The sequence below is a fragment of the Schistocerca nitens genome, chromosome 8 (assembly GCF_023898315.1).
Source record: "Schistocerca nitens isolate TAMUIC-IGC-003100 chromosome 8, iqSchNite1.1, whole genome shotgun sequence".
NCBI lineage: Eukaryota > Metazoa > Arthropoda > Insecta > Orthoptera > Acrididae > Schistocerca > Schistocerca nitens.
In genome coordinates, this window is record NC_064621.1 from 581,443,231 (window position 1) to 581,469,302 (window position 26,072).

The 26,072-nt window shown below is 44.4% G+C and overlaps 1 protein-coding gene across 2 annotated transcripts in view; it reads left to right on the top strand.

Annotated features, from left to right (window-relative positions):
* LOC126198889 (dolichol kinase) overlaps nucleotides 1–25,683 on the top strand; it is a 52,989-nt gene extending 27,306 nt beyond the window's left edge. For both annotated transcript variants that reach the window (XM_049935499.1, XM_049935500.1), the window contains exons 5-8: nucleotides 13,356–13,565; nucleotides 22,662–22,923; nucleotides 23,574–23,651; nucleotides 25,226–25,683. In XM_049935499.1, coding sequence (XP_049791456.1) covers nucleotides 13,356–13,565; nucleotides 22,662–22,923; nucleotides 23,574–23,651; nucleotides 25,226–25,362 — 687 coding nt within the window. In that variant the 3' untranslated portion in view covers nucleotides 25,363–25,683. The remainder of the gene's footprint in view (nucleotides 1–13,355; nucleotides 13,566–22,661; nucleotides 22,924–23,573; nucleotides 23,652–25,225) is intronic.
* The last annotated feature ends 389 nt before the right edge of the window (nucleotides 25,684–26,072 follow it).

The window sequence follows — 26,072 nt, forward strand, 5'->3', positions numbered from 1 at the left end:
ACCTGCTTAGTAGTAGATGTCCGTGTGTGTGTGTGTGTGTGTGTGTGTGTGTGTGTGTGTGTGTGTGTGCGTGCGTGAATGCGTGTCCGTGCGTGCGTGTCCGTGCATGTGCGCGCGCGCCCCTAGGGTACGTCTTACCCTCTCCCTTAAAACGCACATACTTTCGCCTTTCCTTCCCTCTTTCCTGATGAAACAACCTTGGATTGCGAAAACTTGAAAAAATTTGTGTGTGTGTGTGTGTGTGTGTGTGTGTGTGTGTGTGTGTGTGTGTGTGTGTGTGTGTGTCCGTGTCCGTTTATTGTGTGTTTGTTGTCTCTATGAACATTCCAATGCTTTCGCTTGGTAAGTTACAGCATCTTTGTTTTTAGATGTGTATTTTCCCACGTGGAATGTTTCCCTCTGATATATATATGTCATGTCATAATCAATTCAGGCCCAAATCCAAAACCAGGGTCGTGACTGCAGAACAACACACAGCCCGGAGAGCACTTTCATTAATGACACCAACATGCAGACAGAACAGATCTGAATTCATGAATGAAGAGTGTTGGTATTTATACTAACACAGAATACTTCAGAATATGTAAACATTATAAACAGAATTACAGGAATCAACCAGAAATAAGCACTGAACAACACATATTTGCTGGTGATTGGGTTCGAATCACAGCTTGCAGCGTTGCTCCATGTCTTGGAGAAACAGCAAACCACTGTTTCAGAGGTTCTTATTGGAGCCGACAGTAGCACCATCGACCTAGATCTAGAGGTATCCTCTGTATGGCAGCATTGAAGGATTGTAACATTCTGGTTGTACGGTCACATCCTCTTCATTATGAGAACGGAGGTAGCCCCTCCCATCAGAGATAGGCAGTCATTGAGTGGACCTTCAGTTTACTTGAGTGAGAAGTTCGCATCACTATTCTGCACTTCAGGACTATAGTAGGACTTCATATGGAGTAAAGACCGGACATCTCTCTGCACTTTTGGCTTAATGATGAAGGGTCATAATCCTGGCCTTTGTATGTGATGTCCAGCAAGTGACAAAGGGCACATTATGGCTCAAAGTAGCACTTTAAAAACTTTTACAATAATCCCACTTTCCTGGCAGGTGTAAAAATCCATAACAAGTTTCCTAGGCTGTATCTCATTGGTAGGTACTTTGCATTAGTGCTCTCTGTCCCCCTCCTCAGTATCCATAGCCTGTGTGAGCCATCTGTCTTGCTTCTTCATTTCTGGTGATGAAGTATTTCACATTGTCATCCTGTGTATCATCTGGTTGCAACAGGAAGAGTGTACCATTGTTATTTCGGCCTGGCTACTCTGGAGATAAAGAATGGTGTGAAGTATGTGGTGTCTTAGTTTGCTGTATTACATCCAAATGTCATGATGGACAATATGGTGTCCCAATGTCTCTGTTCAGAAATAAATGTACATTGAGAGTATATCTGCCAGTGTCTGATAAAGGCTCTCTGAGGCCATTTGTTGACTCCAGAAACCTCACCAAGAAGTTGATGTCTTTTTGGTGGAAAGTCACTGCTAGACAGATAGTTACCAGGTGCGCTGCACATATTGTGGTACATGCTTCTGTCACTGGCATTCCTTACAGTGGTTCAAACATCTGATTCTGTCTAGTCTTCAGAAATCTCAGCATTGTTGCAAAATTTTGGGATAGGTGTCCCTAGATGAGCTGTGAGCTGAGCAGTCATTTCTGTCTCACCAGATTGTAATTCCTCTTATACGAGGCACATCCAGAAAGTAAGTACCATTTCATTCTACCACTAGCACTAGTGTCACAGTTCCACACATTCAGACTCTTCTTTCTGGTTCACTGTCCTTCCACTAATGCCATTACAGATGGATTATGTTGTTTGTGTGTGTTAGTGATCCTTCAAAATGTTCAAGAGAATCTCTGAGCCTGCCAGCTGTGAACTGAATTCTGCATATGGTTTTTGAGTGCAAAGAATGTTAACCCAGCTGAAATACATCAACAACTTGTAGAGATTTATGGTGAAGATGTAATGACTGATGGAATGGTGAGAAAGTTGGTGAGATAGTTCAGTGATGGACAAACCACAGTTCATCATGAAGCTCGGGATGGATAGCAGCCGGCCGGTGTGGCCGAGCGGTTCTAGGCGCTACAGTCTGGAACCGAGCGACCGCTACGGTCACAGGTTCGAATCCTGCCTCGGGCATGGATGTGTGTGTTGTCCTTAGGTTAGTTAGGTTTAAGTAGTTAAGTTCTAGGGGACTGATGACCTCAGAAGATCAGTCCCATAGTGCTCGGAGCCATTTGAACCATTTTGTTGGGTAGCATTATGTTGTCAATGATGAATTGGTTGGGAAAGTTAATTAGAAAATTCAAGAAATCAAATGGTTCACAATTTAAGTGCTTTGTGATGAGTTTCCACAAATTTCAAAAACTGTTCTGCATGAGATTGTCGCAAATAGCCAAACTTTTCACAAATTATGTTCCTGTAAATGCTTATGGGTGTCCACAAAGTGAAGTAACATGGCTTTGCTTTGACACTCCTTACCTGATACAGGGATGAGAGAGATGAATTCTTAAAAAGAACTGTGACCAGTGATGAAAATTGTTTTTTTTTTTTTTTTTTCATGTCAATCCAGTATCAAAACAGTTGATGGAGTGGAGGTGCACATGATCCCCCAAAAAGCAAAAATTCAAAACAATGTTAGCTGAAAAAAAAAATCATGTGCTCTGTGTTTTGGGACAGGCAGGGCATTCTGTGTGTTGAGTTCATTCCTAGAGTTGAAACCTTCAATTGGATATGATACTGCAAAACACTGAGAGACAACTTTGGCTCACAATTCAAAGCAAGATACGGGAATGCTCAGTCAAGGTATTGTTTGCATCATGGCAGTGAATAACAATACAGTTGGGTGCAGTTCAATCACAGGCTGTACAACCCCTATCATGCACCTTCTGACTACCACTTGTTCTTGAATTTGGACAATAGAACTTAGACAGCAATGGCAGTGCAAAAGAATGGTGTTCAGGAGTGGCTCTCTTAATTGGTGGCATCTTTCTATGAAGAAGGCACAGAAAAGTTTGTTTCTCAATACGACAAATGTCTGAATAATGGTGGCAGCTACGTAGAAAAATAGTTTAAGTAATGCTCTTTCTTGTAAAATTGTGGTTGAAAAAAATATTTTTTGGTGTTTTTCCAAAATGGTAATTACTTTCTGGACATGTCATACAACGGTCTCTTTATTCATTGGAATTTACCTTTAGTCAGTTACCCCTTCTTCAAGGTTTGTATTATTTCAGCAGTGCTATACCCTCCTTCTGTTCAGCAACAATGTCACTTAATGCAATGATCTGTGAGAATGAGATTTTTACTCTGCAGTAGAGTACACTCATCCTGGCAGATTAATGCTCTATGCTGGACTGAGACTCAAACTAGAGACCTTTGCCTTGTGCAGGTAAGTGCTCTGCCAACTGATCTACCCAAGCACAACTTACAACCCGTCCTTGCAGCTTTACTTCCACCAGTATCTCATCTGCCACCTTCCAAGCTTCACAGAAGCTCTTCTGAATAACTTGAGTCTAGGTCCAGCACACGGTTTCAATCTGCCAGGAAGTTTAATGCAATGATGACTTAGATTTCATTAGTGCTGATGTGTTCCACCAAAGGATTCCTTGAAGGGCAGTCACTTGTGGTTGTGTCCTTTTTTTGTATATTATTGTGAGGCCGTACTCTTGAAGTCTCATTATCCATCTCGCCAATGGCGCGATGGATACTGCAGGCTACCCCCCCCCCCCCCCCCACCCACCCCCTGCGGGTTCGGGGGTTAGAATAGGCCCGCGGTATTCCTGCCTGTCGTAAGAGGCGACTAAAAGGAGTCTCAAACGTTTCGGCCTTATGTGATGGTCCCCTGTCGGGTTTGACCTCCATATCTCAAAATTTTTCCGAAGAGCGAGCCGATTGGGGAAGGGCGCCTTACTTGGTGCCTTGTGTCCATGTTGTGTTCAGAACTTTCGCCATCTTATTCGTCATTGCATTGCAGTCCTGCCCGCTCTCCATCGCTTGGGCATGGATACGCTCCTGCGTACACTTTCTGCCAAACACTGTGCAGGGCCATTTTCTGCACTGACGGCGACCATGGACCACATGTCACGTAACATCCAGCACGGTAGCCAGTCCGTTGTGGTGGGGCCGCCATGTACCCTCTTGGTTGTAGCCCCCTGACAATACAGGGATCGCTCTACTGATGGCTGCGCCGTTAACTCCTCACGTATGCCAAGGAGTAGATGCCCATCTCCCTGGGGCATCAGGACTCCCGGCAATGGCCGTCCTGCCAGGTGGCTATTGCTGCGGCTGGGTGGCGCCCGTGGGGAGGGCCCTTGGTCGGAGTAGGTGGCATCAGGGTGGATGACACGCAATGAAGCGTGGCACATCTTCTTGCGGTCGACCATCCCATCCTGATCATCCCTGTGCCCCGCCTCCAATCTGTGTGAGCTGTGGTGCGCACCATCCGCCTTGCTCGCCAGACTGTCCAATTCTGCAGAAGGAGTGGAAGATCATGGAAATCAAGACTCTCAACCGCCTGACGTACACTGAGGCGAAGCGGAAATATGATCGGCTTCATCCAGTGCGCATGACAGCTTCTTATGCCGCAACTGTCACTCCTGCTACAGTTCCATCCGCTCCAGTCAGCTCTCAGAGTCGAAGTCCCACACCTGCCCGCTTGATGGTGGGGGGCACTAAACCTACTGTTGCTCCTGCTCCATCTACTTCAGGAGCAACACCCCCCCAACCATCGGGGACATCAGTCCCCCCTTCCCAGCTGGAGAAGCGTAAGACTTCTTTGGCTACTCTCGTAAGGAAGGGGTCCTTTGGGGACCTCCCTTCGCAAGTTCCGACCGGTTCCAAAGCCGACAGCCGCAAGTGGCTCAAACCACCGCCGGTCCCTGGTCGTCAGGACACACGATCGTCGTCTGTCCCTGAGACTGACCCAGTGACGCCCTCCCAGCCTGAACCACCAAAGGTACAGCGCGAGAAGCAGAAACTCCCCAAGGCTACCGACATTGCGGTGGCACCCATTCCACCGCTTCCTACAAGCTCTGCGTCTGAGGATGAGGTGGAGATTCTGGCGTCCGCTGAGGACATGGATCTCGCCAGTCCCTCGGACGCAATGGTTGGCTGTTGTATAGGTGGTGACTCAGTAGCAGCAGGGGCCCCGGAGGCGTAATCTGCCTCCCCAGTCCCTTCACACCTTTCCTATCCATGGCCAATACCATCCTCCAGTGGAACTGCAGCGGTTTCTTCCACCATCTAGCTGAGCTCCGCCAACTTATCAGCCTTCATCCTTTCCTTTGCATTGCTCTGCAGGAAACTTGGTTTCCAGCAATGCGAACCCCCGCCCTCCGTGGCTATCGGGGTTATTTTAAGAACCGGGCAGCTTATGAAAGGGTGTCTGGTGGCGTCTGCATATATGTCCTTAACTCTCTTCACAGCGAGTTTGTACCTCTACAAACAGCTTTAGAGGCTGTCGCTGTTCGGGTGTGGACGCCACAGGCTGTTACCGTCTGCGGTATTTACCTTCCACCGGATGGTGCTGTCGCGCAGCATGTCCTGGCTGCTCTGATAGCCCAACTGCCGCCACCTTTCTTGTTGCTGGGCGATTTCAGTGCCCACAACCCTCTATGGGGTGGGACTGTCTCCGATGACCGCGGTCGTGCCGTGGAGCATTTGTTGGCTCACCTCGACCTTAGCCTCCTGAACACCGGTGCTCCCACACATTTCAGTGTGGCCCATGGCTCGTTCTCGGCCATCGATCTCTCTCTTTGCAGCCCCGGACTTGTCCCATCTCTCCACTGGAGAGTGCATCCTGACCTGTGTGGTAGTGACCATTTTCCCATCTATTTGTCACTGCCCCAGTGTCATTCTTCTGGGCACCTGCCCCGCTGGGCTCTCCACAGGGCTGACTGGCCGGGTTTTACTTCCGCGGCAACCATTGAGTCTCCCCCACAGGGTGACATTGACGAGGTGGTCCGTGTCTTCACCACGTCAATCATTTCGGCGGCCGAGGCTGCCATCCCCCGCTCTTCTGGACTCCCTCGGAAGAAGGCTGTACCCTGGTGGTCGCCGGAGATTGCTGAGACTATTTGCGACCGTAGGCGGACCCTCCAGCGTCATAGGCGGCACCCGTCTCTCGAGACCCTCATCGCCTTCAAGAGGCTGCGTGCCTTCGCCCGTCGTCTTATTACACGGCGTAAGCAGGAGTGCTGGGAGCGGTATGTCTCATCCTTGGGCTCCCGTGTCTCCCCCTCGCTGGTGTGGTCCCGGATACGGCGGATTTATGGACACCAGACCCCTATGAGTGTCCCTGGGATCTCCTTGGACAGCGCTGTCTGCACGGACGCTGCCGCCATTGCTGAACACCTTGCTGCACACTTTGCTAAGAGCTCTGCGACTGCAACTTATCCCCCCACCTTTTGCTCTCTCAAGGAGCGAGCCGAGCCGATGCTGTTATCGTTCCACACGCGTCGTTCTGAAAAATACAATGCTCCTTTCAGCGAGAGGGAATTCCTCGCTGCCCTCGCCGATTGCCCTGATACAGCACCAGGACCAGACTGCATCCACGCACAGATGCTGAAGCATCTCTCCAGGGACTGCCAGAGACACATCCTCACCATCTTTAACTGCATTTGGAGCGAGGGCGTGTTCCCGTCGCAATGGCGAGAGGGTCTTATTGTCCCCATCTTGAAGCCCGGTGCGATCCCACTGGCGGTGGACAGCTATCGTCCCATTACCCTCACCAACGTTTTGTGCAAATTGCTCGAACGTATGGTGGGGCGGCGTTTGTGTTGGGTCCTTGAGTCGTGCGGTCTCCTCGCTCCATCCCAGGGTGGCTTCCGTCGGGGCCGGTCTGCCACGGACAATTTGGTGTGGCTGGAATCTGCTATCCGTACGGCCTTTGCCCGACGTCAGCAGCTCGTTGCTGTATTTTTCGATCTGCGGAAGGCGTATGACACCACATGGAGGCATCGCATCCTTGCTACGTTGCATGAGTGGGGTCTTTGTGGTCGGCTCCCGGCTTTTCTTCAAACCTTTTTATTGCGCCGCTCTTTCCGGGTGCAAGTCGGTGCCGCCTCTAGTTCATCTTATATACAGGAAAATGGGGTCCCGCAGGGCTCGGTGTTGAGCGTCTCCTTATTTCTAGTGGCCATTAATGGTCTGGCTGCAGCCGTGGGGTCGTCGGTGTCTCCTTCTTTTGTATGCCGACGACTTCTGCATCTCATTTAGCTCCACGACCTCGGGAGTTGCCGAACGCAGGCTGCAAGTAGCCGTTCGCAAGGCAGCATCATGGGCTCTGACTCACGGTTTTCAGTTCTCTGCAGCCAAGACTCGAGTTATGCACTTCTGCAGGCGTCGGACAGTCCACCCTCATCCTGAACTTTACCTCGACGGCCACCTGCTTGAAGTGGTGGACACTTGCCGCTTCTTGGGACTCATGTTTGATGCCCGGCTCACATGGGTTCCTCATATTACTCAGCTGAAGCAAAAATGCTGGCGGCACCTCAACGCCCTCTGCTGCCTCAGCCACACATCTTGGGGTGCGGATCGCTGCATGCTGTTGCGATTGTACAGAGCCCTTGTGCAGTCCAGGCTTGATTATGGGAGCCTGGCCTATGGGTCTGCATCACCCTCAGTGTTGAAGTTGTTAGACCCCATACACCACTGTGGGGTTCGGCTTGCAACTGGCGCCTTACGTACGAGCCCCGTGGATAGTCTACTGGTGGAGGCCGGGGTTCCCCCGCTGCGGATTCGCTGCCACAGACTGCTCGCCGACTATGCTGTCCACGTGCATTGCTCGCCGGGCCATTCCAATCGTCGCCTGCTTTTCCCTGTCACGGTCCTCCATCTGCCCAAACGGCGACCTCGGTCTGGGCTTTCCATAGCTGTCCGCATCCAGTCCCTGCTGTCGGAACTGGGGTCATTCCCTCTTCTGCCTCCCTTCCGGGTCCGTGCACCTACGCCTCCCTGGTGTTTGCCCCGGCCGTCCGTCCGTCTGGACTTGGCACAGGGACCCAAGGACTCGGTTCCGCCTGTGGCCCTCCGTCGCCGTTTTCTTGCGCTCCTCGCCTCATTTCCGGGCTGTGAGACTGTCTACACTGATGGTTCCCTGGTTGATGGTCGCACTGCCTACACTTTTGCTCACGATGCCCATGTTGAACAGCGCTCCTTGCCGGCTGGCTGCAGTATGTTTACTGCAGAGCTGGTGGCCATATTGCGCGCTCTTGAGCATATGCGTTCCTGCTCAGGTACGTCCATCGTCATCTGTAGTGACTCCCTGAGCAGCCTCCAGGCCATCGACCGCTGCTATCCCTCTTCTCCTCTGGTGTCCTCTATTCGGGAGTCTGTTTCCACCATTACCCGCTCTGGTCGTTCGGTGGTATTTGTTTGGATGCCAGTTCACATTGGCATCCCGGGGAACGAACGTGTTGACAGGCTGGCTAAAGGGGCGATCGACGCCCCAGCTTTGGAGATCGGCCTTACGGCTCGCGATCAGCAGCTGGTGTTGCGCCGTAAGGTGCTTGGGATGTGGTCTGTTGAGTGGCGTGGCATGACAGCCCCGAATAAACTGCGGGCTGTCAAGGAGACGACCGATGTGTGGCGCTCCTCCCTGCGGGCTTCTCGCAGGGACTCTGTTATCCTGTGTCAGCTCCGCATCGGCCATACATACCTGACGCACGGCCATCTTTTGCGTCAGGAGGATCCCCCCGTGTCGGTGTGGGTCCCGGCTGACGGTCGCCCACATTTTATTGGAGTGTCCCCGACTGCCCACCCTCCGGCAGTCTTTTAATCTCCCGGGCACTTTGCCTTTGGTTTTAAGCGACAATGCCTCCATGGCTGATGACGTTTTAAATTTTATCTGTGGTAGTCCTTTTTATGGTTCCATTTAGGGAGGTTCTGCTCCTTTGCCTTTGTGTGTCTCTTGTCCTCGACTGTCTCTTATTTGGTTGCAGATTTTAGTGTGTAGTCGGATGGTTGACTCTTTCCCTTTTTTGTTGTCGTGATCAGTCAACCATTCTCCGGCCATGTTCTTTTCTTCTGTTTCTTTTTGTCTGGTGTTCATCTGTACTCTTCGTGTCTGTAGTGTTCGTTACCGCATTTGCGTTCTTTTAGCGCCTGGGGGGGAGTCTCCTTCCCCTTGGGGTTTTACCTGCTTCGTGCATTTATGTCTCGCCTGTTTTTGGAATGGGGGACTGATGACCTTCGCTGTTTAGTCCCCCTTAAACATCCCAACAACCACCACCACTGCAGGCTAGTCAGCCAGCGTAGAGAATGGTGGTGTGCTATAACTGTAAATGTTTTGCCAAATTAGTATGGTCAAAACTGGTCAATGGCTGTAATAACTACAGGGTGGCACTCTTTCTGAGTTGCAGAATCATTTGTCTTGTACATAGAGAGAACTCTGGAACCCTAAGCAGTCACCTTTTCAACACCTTACTGAATTTGTACTAAAACTGCACCCATTCATTACCTGCTAGTGTCAGTGGTGTGAAGTTCTGTCTTTGTGGTGTGAAGTTCTGTCTTTGCACTCTTCTCATAGAATGCCAGGATGAGAAAATGTTAGCATCTACTTAAGGATAAGGAAAGATCTTTTTTGCACCTTTTTCTTGGGAAACTTGATGTATCCCATCAGTATTTCTAGCAGTGGACATGCTGTGGTACGGAAGTCAATTATAAGTCACTGGTAGTATAAGCACATTGCGAGAATTTTTCTCAAACCACAAACTTAGTCGGGAAAACCAGTAACAAATTGTTTTCTCTGGATTGGAAAAGACTCCATTGCCATTAACTAGCCTAGATATCCCAAAATTTTATTTCTTGGTTGATCAAGAGGCAGTTTCTCACGTTCAGGTGGAGGTTTTCAGCATGGTTGTTGGGCAGCAAACAGATAACTTCAAACTCATAGAGGCTGTCAGGTGTTGCGGAGGCTGTCTTTATCTGGTCAGCCTTGTCATTTCTGTTTCCTAGTAGCCTGTCTGCATGTCTGTATTTACGAAATACTTCATTCCTTCAAGCAGTCTAGGATGGATGTGCATCAGTGGGTGGGTACACATCTTTCAGCAACTGACACACACATGCCATGTGCCGTTCTTCACAAGGACCGCAGGAGAGGATCAAGCACACTCTGAAAGTTCATTGATGTCATCTTGTAGCATCTTAATGTCCTCCTAGATTGTCCATTGTTTAGCCTGTGACACCCTTGCGAGTTCTGGTTAGTTGGGTGGATGATACCCAGTGTTGATACAGTGTTCTACCTTAGGTTGCTTGGTCTACATTTTCTCCAATTCCAGATTTGAAAGCATCCAAAAATTGGCACCATCATTCCTTGGTTGGGCCAGATCCTATTAGCAGTTGTGTTGTACCAGATGAAAGTATACTTGTTCGTAAAATTGAGAGTTCGTTACTTTGCTGCAGGTGGAGATGTAGTGGATACTGTAACACACAAAATATTAGTTCCCTTTATTGTAACAGAGATAAGAAGAATTACTTAACCTTATACAGTCCACTTCCATGGAATGTCATGAGTATTTACAACCATCTCTGAACACTGACATATTGCTTGAGACAGACAAAATAAGTTTCTCACTCAGACTGTATTTAATAATAACTTTCACTTGGAGATCTGCCCTCATACATTGATTACACTGCTGGCCTACTAGAAGACGATGTCATTGTCTTAGATGATCATTGACTAGACTGAAGGGTTTAGATGATGATGCTGTTGTCCTAGTCGATGATCAAGACTGGGCTGAGTGGTTCCGTGTTGCAGAATAGTTGCAACGACACAGAAAACTTTTCTGGGTGGGACTATGCTGGTGTTGCCCATTTGTCGATGCGACTTGCAGTGACTATCTTGTCTTATGACCACGTTGGGATGACACCACAAGTTAGATAGTAATTTCTTCTTCTGTGTTGTTTGTAGTGATAGTAGAGCACAATTCTTCATCAGTGGCACTGGGCTGCCCATTCTGGACTGGTTTAGTTTTTTGTGACAGCAATTAAAAGTTCTCCTTGACCACCTGCAGTGTCGTAAATGACCAACAACCATCCAGAGCAATCTTTATGTGCTTGTCAAATAGCTTCATCAGTCTGGAACTCTGATATTCCACAGTCTGAATGCTTGCGTTACCTGCAAGAAGTTCTTTCTTAGAATATTCTGACAAATATGTATTCTGCATTCTGTGAAAGTGGCAAATTTGAAGAATTGTTCTGTACTTGATAGTTATGCTTGCAGTACATGTCCATATCAGGTGGGCATATTTCCCAGTTGTGACCTTCAACACATCACTTTTGTATCGTGGAGCATGTTCTTCTTTAGCTGGCAGTGACAAGCATTCGACATTACAGAAAAAGGAACCCATGGGTCAACTAACACCCAGATAGGTTGGCCTTTGATGAGTTCCTGAGGTGTGTGTAACTGTCTTGTATTTCACATTTTCGTTTGTGGCGGTCTCAGTCACGTTGCATAGTTTTCCTGAATTGGGTAGCTAGGAAAGTGACTGGCACTTCCGTACAGTGACAGGGGAACGGCTGCAGAGTGTTGGGGTGTGACATTGATCACAGTAAGGTCATGATCTTAATCCTACACATAGACTATAATTGGCTGCAGTTGACTGGCATGTGTAGGACTGTTGTAATGGTTGACAGCTTGCAACATAATTGTTTTCAAACCCTCATCTTCTTTCTCTGTAGATAGAAACATACAATGTGCCCAAGGCATCCACAGTAAAAATATACTGGCAAGTTGTACTCTGTCCTCCAAATGTTTATTCTTCTTTGAGGCATTATACTAGACAGTGGAGTTGGTTGTACTTAAATTGGTCAGATGCTGGGTTTTCATTTGACACACGCATTGTAAGTCCAAATTGGGAAAGACGATTCTTCATGGAGTGTTAGACTGCTGGCGGAGTTGGTATTTGCTGTATGAGAGTCGAGGCCATGGCGGTCTACTACATTGAGCATAGACCACATTTGGAAGTTGGACTTACTTCTCTTGTATTTCCTCAATATACTGGCACAACTTACGGAATTCCTCTGTTGTAACATCATTTACAATAAGCACTTGGTACATATCTTCTGTGACTCCTGTAATTAAATGTGAGGTTTATTGGCTTCTGTCATATTTGTAATCACAATGTGGCACAGGGACAAAATATGCTGTAAGGACGACTGTTTATTTCCTCATGATGTTAGCCTTATCCTTCATGCTAAGCAGATTTGTAGTTGATTGTTGCCAAATGTTCTCTTCAGTTAGTGCTGGAATTTGTTGCAGCTGTAGAGCTTACCTTCATTATTCTTGAACCACTGTTGGTCTGTGCCATCCTAGGAAAAGTACACATTTGCCACCGCATCTTGTCATTGCACCCTTCGTATTTGGTAACTCTCTCAAATCCTTTCTGCCATATGAGATCCGTTGATCTCCTGAATAAATGAACTTTGGGAACAGTGTGCTTTGTGTATTTTGGTTCCTGTGTGTGCAGGCGATGAATTTTATCTTGTGTAATTTGAGTCAGAACAATGTAGACATTTTGAAATACCTCATGCCTCCACCGACCATTGTCACATAGCAGCTGCAGTCAAGTGCAAAGCCAAAAGCATATCCATCATTCAAGTATGAGACTGACTGTGCTGAAAGCATGTTTATTGCAGACGCAAATCTAAATAGAGAACAGAACTGTCTCCTGGATAGAAAGTGCTGCAAAAATTTATATGAACATTATTACTCCAGAATATGCAAACATTATAAACATACGAAATTTCAAGAACCTTCCAGAAATTTTAAACAGTAATAACAAATATTTGCTGGTGTTCGGGTCGGTAAAGGAAAGGTTTTCACCCTTTTTAATCACAAAACCATGTTACTTTCCAGCTGCTTTTGTAAGCCATCATAAGTAACTCTCATACAAACTCAACCATTATCTTAAAAAAAAAAAAAAAAAAAAAAAAAAGCTTGATTCTGATTTTTTTTTTATTTTATAACTGCTGTTTGTGATGTACCTGACTCTGTGTGTTGAAAGAAGACATGGTAACCAAAATTATGTGTAATTTCAGGAAAGGAGGCATTCATAAATTGAATTCTTGTTTTACATCATACAGAAATGTTACCAATTTTGTCAACATTGATAGCTGGTTTGTTACAAATACTTGCATTAAATTTAATAGCTTTCCTTGCATAAATCTGCTGTAAACTTAAAAATGTTTTTAACGTGTGATATATGTTGGAGCAATAGTACTAGATAAACTTTTGTACAGTGTCACTGTATCTGTAGTACAAATATTTGTGATCTAATAATAGCTGATGGAACTGTCAGACAGATACTGATGGTATGCTACTGGATTGCATGCTGTGCTGTAGCGGTGGCTGCAATAGCAGTTCAAATACAAGCTGGTAAACATGCTTCGACAGCTACCAGGAAGTCCTTCCATATTTTGGTTGTTGCTGTATATGTACCAGGTCTTATTGGAACATACTGCCTCCTGTACTTGGCAAGTGGCATTGTGTTGGCACTCTTCGTCATGTTAGAGGTATGTATTTTTGAAATATTTTTCCAGATGGAGAATTTTTTAGTTATAGTGACAGTAGTGTTTGGAAATATGTCTATTAATAGTCATTGCTGATTAGACATATGCAGAAAGTTGCTAATAAGGAGCTGTATGATTGACATAGTTCCACCTGCAATAAATGCTTCCTATCAGCACTAGGGAATGCTAATATGATATGTGGCCTCCAAATTGTTTGTCTGTTGGTTGTTCAGCTTCTAATACCAGTTATTATTAAAATGTAAGAAGTGGGAGATCACTAATGTTCGGCTACATACTAGAATTTGCTCAATGTTACTTCGATCAGCAGAATTCAGCAATAAATATTAGTAACCTCCTGCCCAGGATGAGCACGTGTGTTTGTAGTGGAGTATACGATTGTGCTAGAGTCAAGTCATCTTTCAGATCCAAGCTGCATTCTTCTGTCAAATAATTCCACAGATTTCAGCACTGTAAAATGAGCTTCAAGATTAACACTAATTACCCAGTAAAGGTCAGAGTACTGATTGTTGACTCCAAATCACTAAAGATTGGGGACATTGCATGAAAGTTTTGCTAAGTTCGACATGATGTACCACACGGATAGTAAAAGGGCACTGTGCCACATGCATTGCATACCGATTTTATCTGAATCCAAAACTTGTTCCTCTGCACCGCATTCTACAATGTTCAACACTGCAGCATTCTAGCCACCCAGTGTCTGGCTCTGTGGCACCTACTAAACTTATCACCTCAAATAACATGAGAATTTCACTTGAGTAACCCATAGTTCACACTCGGCCCCTCACTCTGCACACCCAACACTATAGAGACACATCCCCACTCTGACTTCAAACCCTTCACATTTACTACCCAAGTACAGTATAATGAAGATAAAAACTATGCCTTATAACCTACATCAAAACTATCGACCTCAGTGTGCCACTTTCAAAGCCTTACCAGCTTCAGCAATAATTTGCATTTCTATTGTCATATGAGACTACATTTATATTCACTTAAAAGAGATAATTAAAAAGCATGAGCCTATTGATTTCTGAAGATTTTATCCTGCTCTTTCCACTGATAACCATTTGTCCCTAGATTTAATAGTGTTTGTTGAATATTCATTCTACATCTAATTATTGCCTTCAAATGGCTCAGAGTGCAGGTTTGCCTCCTCATCAAACAAAGGAAGCAGGATTGTTGGGAATACTATGTCTCCACCAATGGCACACGAACCTCCCCCTTGCATGTTTGGACCAAGCTCCGCCAACTTTACGGCTATCAGAACCCAGCAGGTGTACCTGAAATTTTCAAACAAGGAGCCATATCTGCTGATCCCTATGTAATTGCAGAGAATCTTGCTGAGCATTATGCTCGCATCTCTGCGTTGGAGAATTACCACCCCACCTTTCGTCTAGTCAAACAAAGGGTGAAGTGACAACTCCTCTCTTTTGCTCCAAGCCACCCTGAGCCTTATAATGCTCCCTTCAGTGAGTGGGAATTTCTCAGTGCCTTTGCCGACTATCCTGACATGTCCCCTGGCCCAGATCGCATCCATTCACAAATGCTAAAACATTTGTCAACGGATTCCCAACGCCACCTCCTTGTTGTCTTTAACCGCATTTGGAGCGATGGCGAATTCCCATCGCAATGGCGGGAAAGTGTAATCATTCCTGTCATAAAGCCCAGGAAGAATTCACTTGACGTTGACAGCTATTGTCCCATCAGCCTCACCAACATGCTGTGCAAGCTGTTTGAACATATGGTGAGCTGGCGGTTGTGTTGGCTCCAGTCTCGGGACCTTCTGGCTCCATCCCAGGGTGGTTTTCACCAAGGACGCTCCACCATCGACGGTTTGGTGTACCTGGAGTCTGCCACTCGATCAGCCTTTTCGTGGCGACAACAACCCATTGCTGTCTTTTTTGATCTCATGAAAGCCTTTGATACCACTTGGCGACACCACATCCTCGCTACTCTGCATGAGTGGGGTCTTCAGGGCCCACTTCCAATTTTTTTATACAGAACTTTTTGTCGCACAACACTATCAGTTCACATTGTTGCATCCCATGTACAAGAGAATGGGATCCCGCAGGCCTCTGTCCTGAGTGTCCCACTCTTTTTAATTGCCATCAATGGTCTCACATTAGCAGTAGGATCGTCAGTATCTCCCCTCCTATACACTGACGATTTTTGTATTTTGTTCAGCTCCTCTTCTACTGTTGCAGCTGAACGCCATCTGCAGGGAGCTATACAGAAGGCGCAGTTGTGGGCCCTCACTCACGGCTTTGTTTTCGGCCGCCAAAACATCAGTGATGCACTTCTGTTGTCGTCGTACCGCCCACTCCCATCCAGAACTTTATCTTGATGACTATCTACTAGATGTAGTGGAGACTTACAGCTTCTGGGACTGGTCTTCAACGCCCGCTTAAGTTGGCTTCCCCATCTTAATCAGCTTAAAGACAAGTGCTGGCAGCACCTTAATCTCATTCGATGCCTGAGCCACACCAACTGGGGTGCTGATCGTCGTACACTGCTGCAGCTGTGCGAAGGCCTCATACAGTCCCATATTGATTACGGGAGCATGGTATATGGTTCGGCAGCCCCCCTCTACACTGAGTCTACTAGATCCCATCCATCACTGTGGAGTTTGCCTCATGACGGGTGTCCTTCCGATCTAGACCCGTGAACAGCCTACTTGTGGAAGCTGGCATTCCTCCATTGTGGCTCCATCGGCAGCTATTGCTCGCAAATTATACCGCCCACATAACATAATTCGCCTCGCCATCCAAATTATTGTCTTCTTTTCCCCAACACGGCAGTCCATCTCCTGCAATGGCAGCCTAGAATTTGACTTCCCTTTGCCATCCACACCCGGTCCCTTCTTCATGAACTCGGCGCTTCCCCCTTACCACCTTCCCCTCTGGTCTACTTCCGTGCACCTCCATGGTCCATACCTCGGCCACGGCTTTGGCTGGACCTATTGCAAGGCCCCAAAGGTTCAGTTCCACCTGAGGCCTTCCATCGACAATTTATCTCTTCTTGGCTACTTCAAGGGCTCAGAAATAATCTACACCAATGGATCAGTGGTCGACGGTCTTGTTGGTTACACTTACTCTCACATTGGCCATTCCAAACAACACTCCTTGCTGGACGGCTGCAGCATTTTCACTGCAGAGTTGGTTGCCATCTATTGTGCTCTTAATCACATCCACTCCTGCTCTGGTGAGTCCTTTGTCATTTGTGGTGACTTCTTGAGCAGCCTACAAGCTCTCAGCCAGTGCTTCCGTAGGCATCCTTTGGTACTGTTAATCCAGTAGTCTCTTTATGCCCTCTGCAACAGTGGACACCTAGTGACCTTCTTTAGGACCCCAGGCAATGAAATTGTGGACCGCCTGCCCAAACAGACCACTAGTAAATCATCTCTGGAGATTGGCCTACCAGAGACCAATTTGCGAGCAGTCTTCTGCCCCAAAGTTTTTGCGATCTGGGATACTGAGTGGCGCACTACGAGTACGCCAAATAAACTCTGTGCTATCAAGGAGACAACGAATGTGTGGCGGTCATCCATGCCAGCCACTCACAGGGAATCTGTTGTCCTTTGCCGCCTCTGCATTAGCCATACATGGCTAACACATGGTTACCTTCTCCGTCGCGAGGATCCACCTTGATGTCACTGTGGCTCCCATCTGATTGTCGTGCACATCTTGCTTGACTGCCCAATTTTAGCCGCTCTGCGATTGACTTTTAACCTTCCCAGCACCCTACCTTCGGTGTTGGGTGACAGTGCCACAATGGCAGATTTAGTTTCGCATTTTGTTCATAAGGGGTTTCCTTTTTTTTATCATACTATCCAAGGGTGGGCGTTTGGCCTTCTTTCTGGTGCCTCTACCCTTCCTCCATTTTAACCGTGTCACACTTTCTTTGCATTTGTCGGTCTTGGTGTTTGTCTTTTCCATTCATGTGTTCACCTCGCCTTGTCTGTTTGGGATGAACATTTTAATGTGTTACAGAATGGCTGGCTCATCGTCTTTTATTTGTGTGATCAGCGAGCCCAGACCATCTGCTCTATAGTTTTAATACAATCTTCCTACTTTTCCCTATGGTGTATGTTTTCCCTGTTTTTTGTTCGTACCATTTGTTTTCTTTTTAGGTGTGGTTCCACATTCATTTCCCCCCATTTACTTTCCCAAACATACTTTGGGAGTTGTTTTACCGTGAGCCTTGTTTGCATCTGGAAAAAGGGACTGATGACCCTGTAGTTTGGTCCCTTTGTCTCAAACCAGCCAACTACATCTAAGATTAAAAAATCTAATTCTAGCAAATAGCACTCATCCAGTTTTTGATCGATAAACATTTAATATTACTAATCTCTAAGGTATTCTAAAATTTCCTGTTGTAATTTGCTGTCCATTTACCTAATATCAGTTAACTAAAATTGCAGTTATATCAAACTTTTCGTACATCATTCACTACCACATGAAATGCATCACCGAATGACATCTTGAGTACAACTATGACAGTTTTGCTATGAAAGTATCAAAAATAAATGTTGAAACATGCCACTTACTTTTGTCATGACTTGGTCATTTATCATCCAATGAAAAGCACCCTTGTTTTAAATGTTTATTTTTCCGAATGTAGCATTGTTTTTGCCTAATAAGTACTACATACAGTGTTATCACAACTTTATATTGATAAGGAACTGAAATTGTGGCATTCTTTGGCAGCACCCAGAGGCAGCCACCAGGTAGTGTTGGACAGCAACTTCTGGGAATTCTACCAGACGCTGGCCCGGCATGTGCTTTGTCAGTGCTGGCTCACACACTGTCTGTGGCCAGCAACATCAATGTCCGCCGTTACCTCGCTGGGCTGGTCAGCCACACCCACTTCTGCTCAGGCTTGTCTCTCTCTTTATTGAGGGTGCACATTATTATGTACATCTCATACCATTCTCATTAATACCTTTTGCATCTAATAAAGCTTCCAGCCCCACTGTAGAACACCCAAAATAAGTTATGGCAAGATTCTGCATTTTTTATCTACGAGGTGCATTCAAGTTCTAAGGCCTCCGATTTTTTTTCTCTGGACTGGAAAGAGATAGAAACATGCACATTGTTTTAAAATGAGGCCGCGTTCATTGTCAATACGTCCCAAAGATGGCAGCACCATACGGCAGATGGAATTTTACCGCCAGCGGCGAGAATGAGAACTGTTTTAAATACTTAAAATGGCGACGTTTTCCTTACTTGAACAGCGTGCAATCATTCGTTTTCTGAATTTGCGTGATGTGAAACCAATTGAAATTCATCGACAGTTGAAGGAGACGTGGCGATGGAGTTATGGATGTGTCGAAAGTGCGTTCGTGGGTGTGACAGTTTAATGAAGGCAGAACATCGTGTGACAACAAACCGAAACAACCTCGGGTTCGCACAAGCCGGTCTGACGACATGATCGAGAAAGTGGAGAGAATTGTTTTGGGGATCGCCAAATGACTGTTGAACAGATTGCCTCCCGAGTTGGCATTTCTGTGGGTTCTGTGTGCACAATCCTGCATGACGACCTGAAAATGCGAAAAGTGTCATCCAGGTGGGTGCCACGAATGCTGACGGACAACCACATGGCTGCCCGTGTGGCATGTTGCCAAGCAATGTTGACGCGCAACGACAGCATGAATGGGACTTTCTTTTCGTCGGTTGTGACAATGGATGAGACGTTGATGCCATTTTTCAATCTAGAAACAAAGCGCCAGTCAGCTCAATGGAAGCACGCAGATTCACCGCCACCAAAAAAATTTCGGGTAACCGCCAGTGCTGAAAAAATGGTGGTTTTCCATGTTCTGGGACAGCGAGGGCGTAATCCTTACCCTTTGCGTTCCAAAGGGCACTACGGTAACAGGTGCATCCTACGAAAATGTTTTTAAGATCAAATTCCTTCCTGCACTGCAACAAAAACTTCCGGGAAGGGCTGCGCGTGTGCTGTTTCACCAAGACAAAGCACCCACACATCGAGCTAACGTTACGCAACAGTTTCTTCGTGATAACAACTTTGAAGTGATTCCTCATGCTCCCTACTCACCTGACCTGGCTCCTAGTGACTTTTGGCTTTTTCCAACAATGAAAGATACTCTCCGTGGCCGCACATTCACCAGCCGTGCTGCTATTGCCTCAGCGATTTTCCAGTGGTCAAAACAGACTCCTAAAGAAGCATTCGCCACTGCCATGGAATCATGGCATCAGCGTATTGAAAAATGTGTACGTCTGCAGGGCGATTACGTCGAGAAGTAACGCCAGTTTCATCGATTTCGGGTGAGTAGTTAATTAGAAAAAAAATCGGAGGCCTTAGAACTTGAATGCACCTCGTACTTCTCCATCATGGTGGTTCGCAGTCTGTCAGCTAGTTATTTATAGTCTGGCTACCATTCCTCACTGTCTGAGACCAGAGAGGCTTGTTTAGTTTGGTATGTTGTTTTACTCTCCTTTTATCAAACCAGCTATTACAGATGGTGCCTAACAAAGAGGTGGCACCATCTTGTTTATAATGAAGAGACCATTCCAGATTGTCCTGTGGATAATAATTGAGTGCTGCATGGTAGGATTTAACATCCGTAGTTCAAAGAACTGATACTCCGTGTATTGATAAGAGGTGGTGCAAGATTTTCATTGCCATAATAACACACTTAATGACTTCCTGTAAGTGACTAATAGACTCCAATACTGTGTGTCTACTTCCAGATACTAATTAGTAGTACCAAAATGGTTTCAGCTCTCACTAAAGACATCTGCAGTCCCTGTGTGTTAGTGTTTTGGAGTTTTTAATATTTTCCTCTTATTTCCATGTCATGACTACTATTCCTTGTGAATACATTTGAAAGATGATAAAGTTTTGTGGGTAATACAGCAAAATTGGTGACACATTACTGCCCCATTCAGCTACACCTACATCCCGCTGCATACATATTGTGGCCACTACGTGCAGTAAACATTCATGATGCACACACAGTTTGAACTGGCTTAAATGTTCATATGTACTGCATCAATATATTTTCATAAGGGGTCCACTTATTAGTGAGAAAATATTACACTACGTTATATTTAAGCACCAAATGCAAGAAAATCAGAAGATAAGTGATTGTTCAGTAAAATTGACAAAACTCTTATTACAATTTTTATAAATTGATTGTTCTTGTATCCAAAAATAAGTTATTTCCTTAAGTAGATATGCACAGTAAAGGGGCCGGCCATGGTGGCCGAGCGGTTCTAGGGGCTACAGTCTGGAACCGCAAGACTACTACGGTCACAGGTTTGAATCCTGCCTCGGGCATGGATGTGTGTGATGTCCTTAGGTTAGTTAGGTTTAAGTAGGTCTTAAGTTCTCGGGGACTGATGACCTTAGAAGTTAAGTCCCATAGTGCTCAGAGCCATTTCAACAGTAAAGGGGCAAAGGTGCTGAAGTAACCAAATAAAATTGGATAATAAACACAGATTGTCAAAGAAACTGTAAAAATGTTAATTATTGCCTTAGATGTCTCCTTAGTAATGTATTCTTAAAGACAAGTGAGTATGCTGCACAGAAAAAGATAAATCAAAACAGTGTAAAACTAACAGAATTTAGTAAAAACATTTCAGCAAACAAAAGGACTAAAAGCAAACCGAACACTTGCACAATTTCACATAGGAATGTCAATATCCACACACAGTCTGAAAGAAATCATTACCACCAAAGTTATGAAAATAATTAAGAAACCACTGTTCTTCAAAAATAAGATGATCCACATGACCCCACAAAGAAACAGTACCTGGAGAACTTAAGAAAATAAAGAGTAGCCAGTGTAATAAAACTTGAGCAAGGTCATTCTGAGTTATATTGGGAATAAGTCTCCAAAAAGGTTGCTGAGGCAGCTGAGGAAAGTGTTACACTAAGATCTATGAAGAGCAAACATTGTAATGCCATCTTCAAGTAGAGAAGCTCTACTAGAGGTGCAAATGACACCTACAGAAATGAAGAAGGGAACTTATCACAGTACTGCAAATTTCATATTACACAAATGATGATGTAATGACTGTGCCTCTCGCATAAAACCTACCACATCGGTCTTGTGGAAACAGAGAAATTAGATTACCCAATAAAATATTAAAAATCTTTAGTGCCAGATTTCTGAACGTAAAGTTACTGGACATAAGTAGTTATGGAATGAGTAATTTTGCTGGACACAACATGCACTTCAATCAGCAAGGAAAGAGAGGAGACTCAGACTAGAACCAGAAAAATGAAACTAGAAGCAAGCCTTTGTGCACGCACTAAAAAATGCTCTATTCTAATAGAATTTTTTCCAAATTAATGCATTTAAAAATTCGAGAATTATCAGTAGTAGTGATAAGCAGGCTTATTGACTTGGAAGTCTTCCTTGAAAGTATTAAGAATATGTGAAAGTTTTATACCTACTATATTAAAACTGATAATGTGAAGTTGATGAAGCCTTATAGGCATTACCAAAGAGGTATACTGCAAAAGACTCTGTTTTAGCACATGTCGCTCTAAAAATCTTGATAGTATCTGAGCTGGCAGCTAGTTTTTGCAGAGAGAAAAGACATGTAGGTTCATGCATTCTAGTTGACCAAACCATAAATATTAAAGTTGGACAAAATTTTTGGGTTACAAAAGAGGAACAAAGTTTTGAAGGTCTCTACCTATGATTTTCTGGTTTCAATATCTTATCAGCATGTACTGAAATCCAGGATGGCCAGTAGTATATAATTGTGACATCGCACCACATAAAATAAAAGCAGAAAAAATCCCATGATTTATTTGTTGTGATTTTAATATTAACTTCAAAGTGCCTCAAATTTTAAATTTATCAGTGTAAAAGTTCCAAGCTATTACTCATATTTCTTTTACATTCTTTCTACCCGCTACAAACAAAATTATTTTATTATAATAAGAATATTTTAACTTTCTGTTTTGCGGTACTCAAAATTGTGAACTGACAAAACGACATAATTACAGTGCATATTTCTGTTGTTCATAAATAATAATGAGAACTCATTTACACATACAGAAAAATATTATGTACACATTACTAACACTGAATGCTATTTCCAGGCAATGCGTCTTTTGCATGTACCACCACTACATGTTGGCCTGCAGCAAGGTTTTGAACTGTTTGCAGATGAGAAAGATGCTGGTGGTGGAGCACTGACACCTATGTACCTGCTGACGGGTGTGTCACTTCCATTGTGGCTACACCCTGCTGCTGTCAGTGACTATTTGCCATCATCCTTTCTAGCAGGTCTTCTAGCTGTTGGAATAGGAGATACAGCTGCATCTGCATTTGGTTCCTGGATAGGTCGTCACAGGTGGCCAAGTGAGTGTCACCCATCACACTAACTAATATAATTAATAATTGTATTATAAATATGGAGAATAACAGCAAAATCAAATAATGGAAAATCGAGGATGGAATGTAACAATATTATGAAAAGGATAGTTATTACTCATCATAGCACGGAGAGCCTGAGTCGCAGATAAGGAGAACAGAGACTGTCACAGTATGAGCTTTCAGCAAACAAGACCGCTTCAGCTGCCAGACACTGGTCATGTGGGTAGTTTGTGTGTGTGTGTGTGTGTGTGTGTGTGTGTGTGTGTGTGTGTGTGTGTGTGTGTGTGTGTGTGTTTTTATTTTTGACAAAGGCCTTGCTGGCCGGAAGCTAGTTTGTGACAGTCTTTTTGTCGTGCCTACCTGCGACTCAGCATATCCGCTACATTGTGAGTATCAACTATTATTTTCATAATATTGTGAAAATAACAGCGAATTTGACAGTAGTGCAAATAGCTTTATTAATGCATCGTTTATTACATGGGTGGGTACATTCACAGTTGTAATGATGATCGTAGATATTATAATTGGCTTCTTCGGAAAGAAGCAAAGTGGATTTTTTTTTTTTATTGGGAGACGTCAGTATTGAAACAGACACCTTCTGGTCTCTTATACAGCATATGTAATTTCTTTTACAGATTCGGTGAAAACAATCGAAGGAACAGTTGCTTGTATATTGAGCCAGATTTTTTTGAGTGGGTGTTTGATGGCATTGGGTAAGTTGCAGCTGGTGATTTCGTGCCCATAATTTGTGTGTAAGTGTATCTCTGCAAATAATGTATGTACATTTGCAGAGGAGTTGGTGTTTGAATTCAGAAAAGGTATAAGGGACAGTTGGTATTTTATTTTGAAAGCAGAAAGAAATATTCAGTGAGAATTAACTAACTAAACAATTAATTTAAACATTACACTAATTTCCATTATAATCATCATCACTCTGAGCTTTGTAATGATATTGGTGGAGAATTCTTAATATTTGTTTCTAACTACTCATGTACAGCTTGTTTCATCTTTTTGCTCTGTCTGAACAAGTAATAAAATTCATTGTGTTGGTTGAATAGTTGGATATCAAGCAGCACAAGGTCAGGACTGTAAGATGGATGTGGCAGCTTCCCCCCCCCCCCCTCTCTCTCTCTCTCTCTCTCTCTCTCCCCCCCCCCCCCCCCCCCCCTCTCTCCCACCCCTTCCTCTCTGCTCAACCCAGATTATTGATGATCATTGTGTTTGTTTCTCAGTATGGGGCCAGGTGATGCTGTGCATTGGAACCTTTGCCGAGAACACCATGTTATTTTATTCTTATCACTGATTCCACTTAGTTTTGAAGCATGTATGAACACCACTCACTTTTCACAGTACATTGTCGTCCTTAATAATCACAAATATCTGGCCTTGAGAGTCCCAAAACATCACTTCATCAAATTCCAGATGTTTCCATTCAAGACTTGGTTATTTGCAGTCTGTTTCATGGTGGTGAATCAATACTTAATGCCAGCTTATAACATAGTTTAAAAGTGGTCATCAGTCTGAAACTTGTTTTGAACACTTCAGTGCTTTACTAGTCATGACTGAGTGAAGTAACGCAGTGGTTAGCACACTGGACTCGTTTGGGAGAACAACAGTTCAATCCCACAACCAGCCATCCTGATTTAGGTTTTCCGCGATTTCACTAAATCGCTTCAGGCAAATGCTGGGATGCTTCCTTCGAAAGGGCATGGCTGCCTTCTTTCCCCATCCTTCTTTGATCCAATGAGACCGGTGACCTCGCTGTTTCGTCTCCTCTCGTAAACAACCCAACCTTTACTATTCCTGGTCCTCTTCGAGGTGGTATACCATTGCTTTCCTCCCATTTTTGAACTGACTGACCCAGCCAGTTATAGGGGGACCTACAGTTTAATGTGGATTCTAAAACACGCTGCAGTTTGGCATTTTTCACATTTTCAAACATTATGAGAAGTGAAAGAAGTAATAAGCTACAGATAAAAATCTTAGGTTTGATGAAGAATCGAACCCCAGAAATTCACCACTGAGCTAGAAAGTAATTAACTGTGAGGTGGCGGTTGTGGTTAATGGTGATTTATAATCACTTTTGTACATAGGTTCCTTTATATTAGGAATATCTGTGGCCTCTGCTTCATTCATCCCTCATTTACTTTGTTACACAGTGTGAAAAGAATTATTGCTTAGTAAGTCTTGAGCTGATGTATCTTGCATGTTAAAGGTTGGGTTCTACTTTAGACATTGAGATTGTGTTCATGAGCAAACTAACTCTTTTGAAAATGTCTTGTTCCAGGTTACCTTGATGCTAGTGTAGCATCTGTTTCAAAGCTGGTAATGTCAGTGGTATTGACATCCCTTCTTGAGGCAAAAACAGATCAGGTGGACAATTTAGTGCTTCCACTATTTATGTATTGCATTCTTGAACTGTAATGGTGGTACGGAATAGAAACTGCAAACCTTGTGACTGACTGTGCACATTCCAATAGAACACATAAGATCTGAAGTACTGATAATAGCTCCATTCACTTATGTAACAAAAAAAAAAAGAGAGAAACAGAGGATATCTGTATGCCAAAGAATATAGGTCTACAATCTCTTACACATTAATGTAACTGCAATAGAGGAAATTAATTTCAGAGCTACGTATACAAACCTGTATTTTTATATTTATAATGATAATTTATAGATTTTTAAAGTGCCTTCATGTTATTACATAAAAACAGTTTTTTTAGAAAATGTAGATTTGTTACATATTACTTGTTAGTGTATTTTTAAGTTATTAAATGACACTTTCAAGACTCACATTTCTCTCATTTTCTCTTACAGAGTTATAATAAGATTTATGATAAGATAAATTTTCAACCAGCTATATCTTCATTTGTTGGGACTGAAAAATCACTGTGTCCACATCATAGCTTCATGCCAATAAATTTTATTCTGCTATTTGAATCTTTCCAGTATTGTTTAATATTTCTCACATTAATCATTCTGTAGAATGATCACGTATTTGGGAATTCTGGAGAAAAAATATTGGAAATCACAATCGTAATGGCATCTTGGCACTGGTTGCATGTGTACCTCTTGACATGCAGTCAATAGAATAGGAAGTAGGGTTGTGGGTACTCTGTTATGGGAGCGTC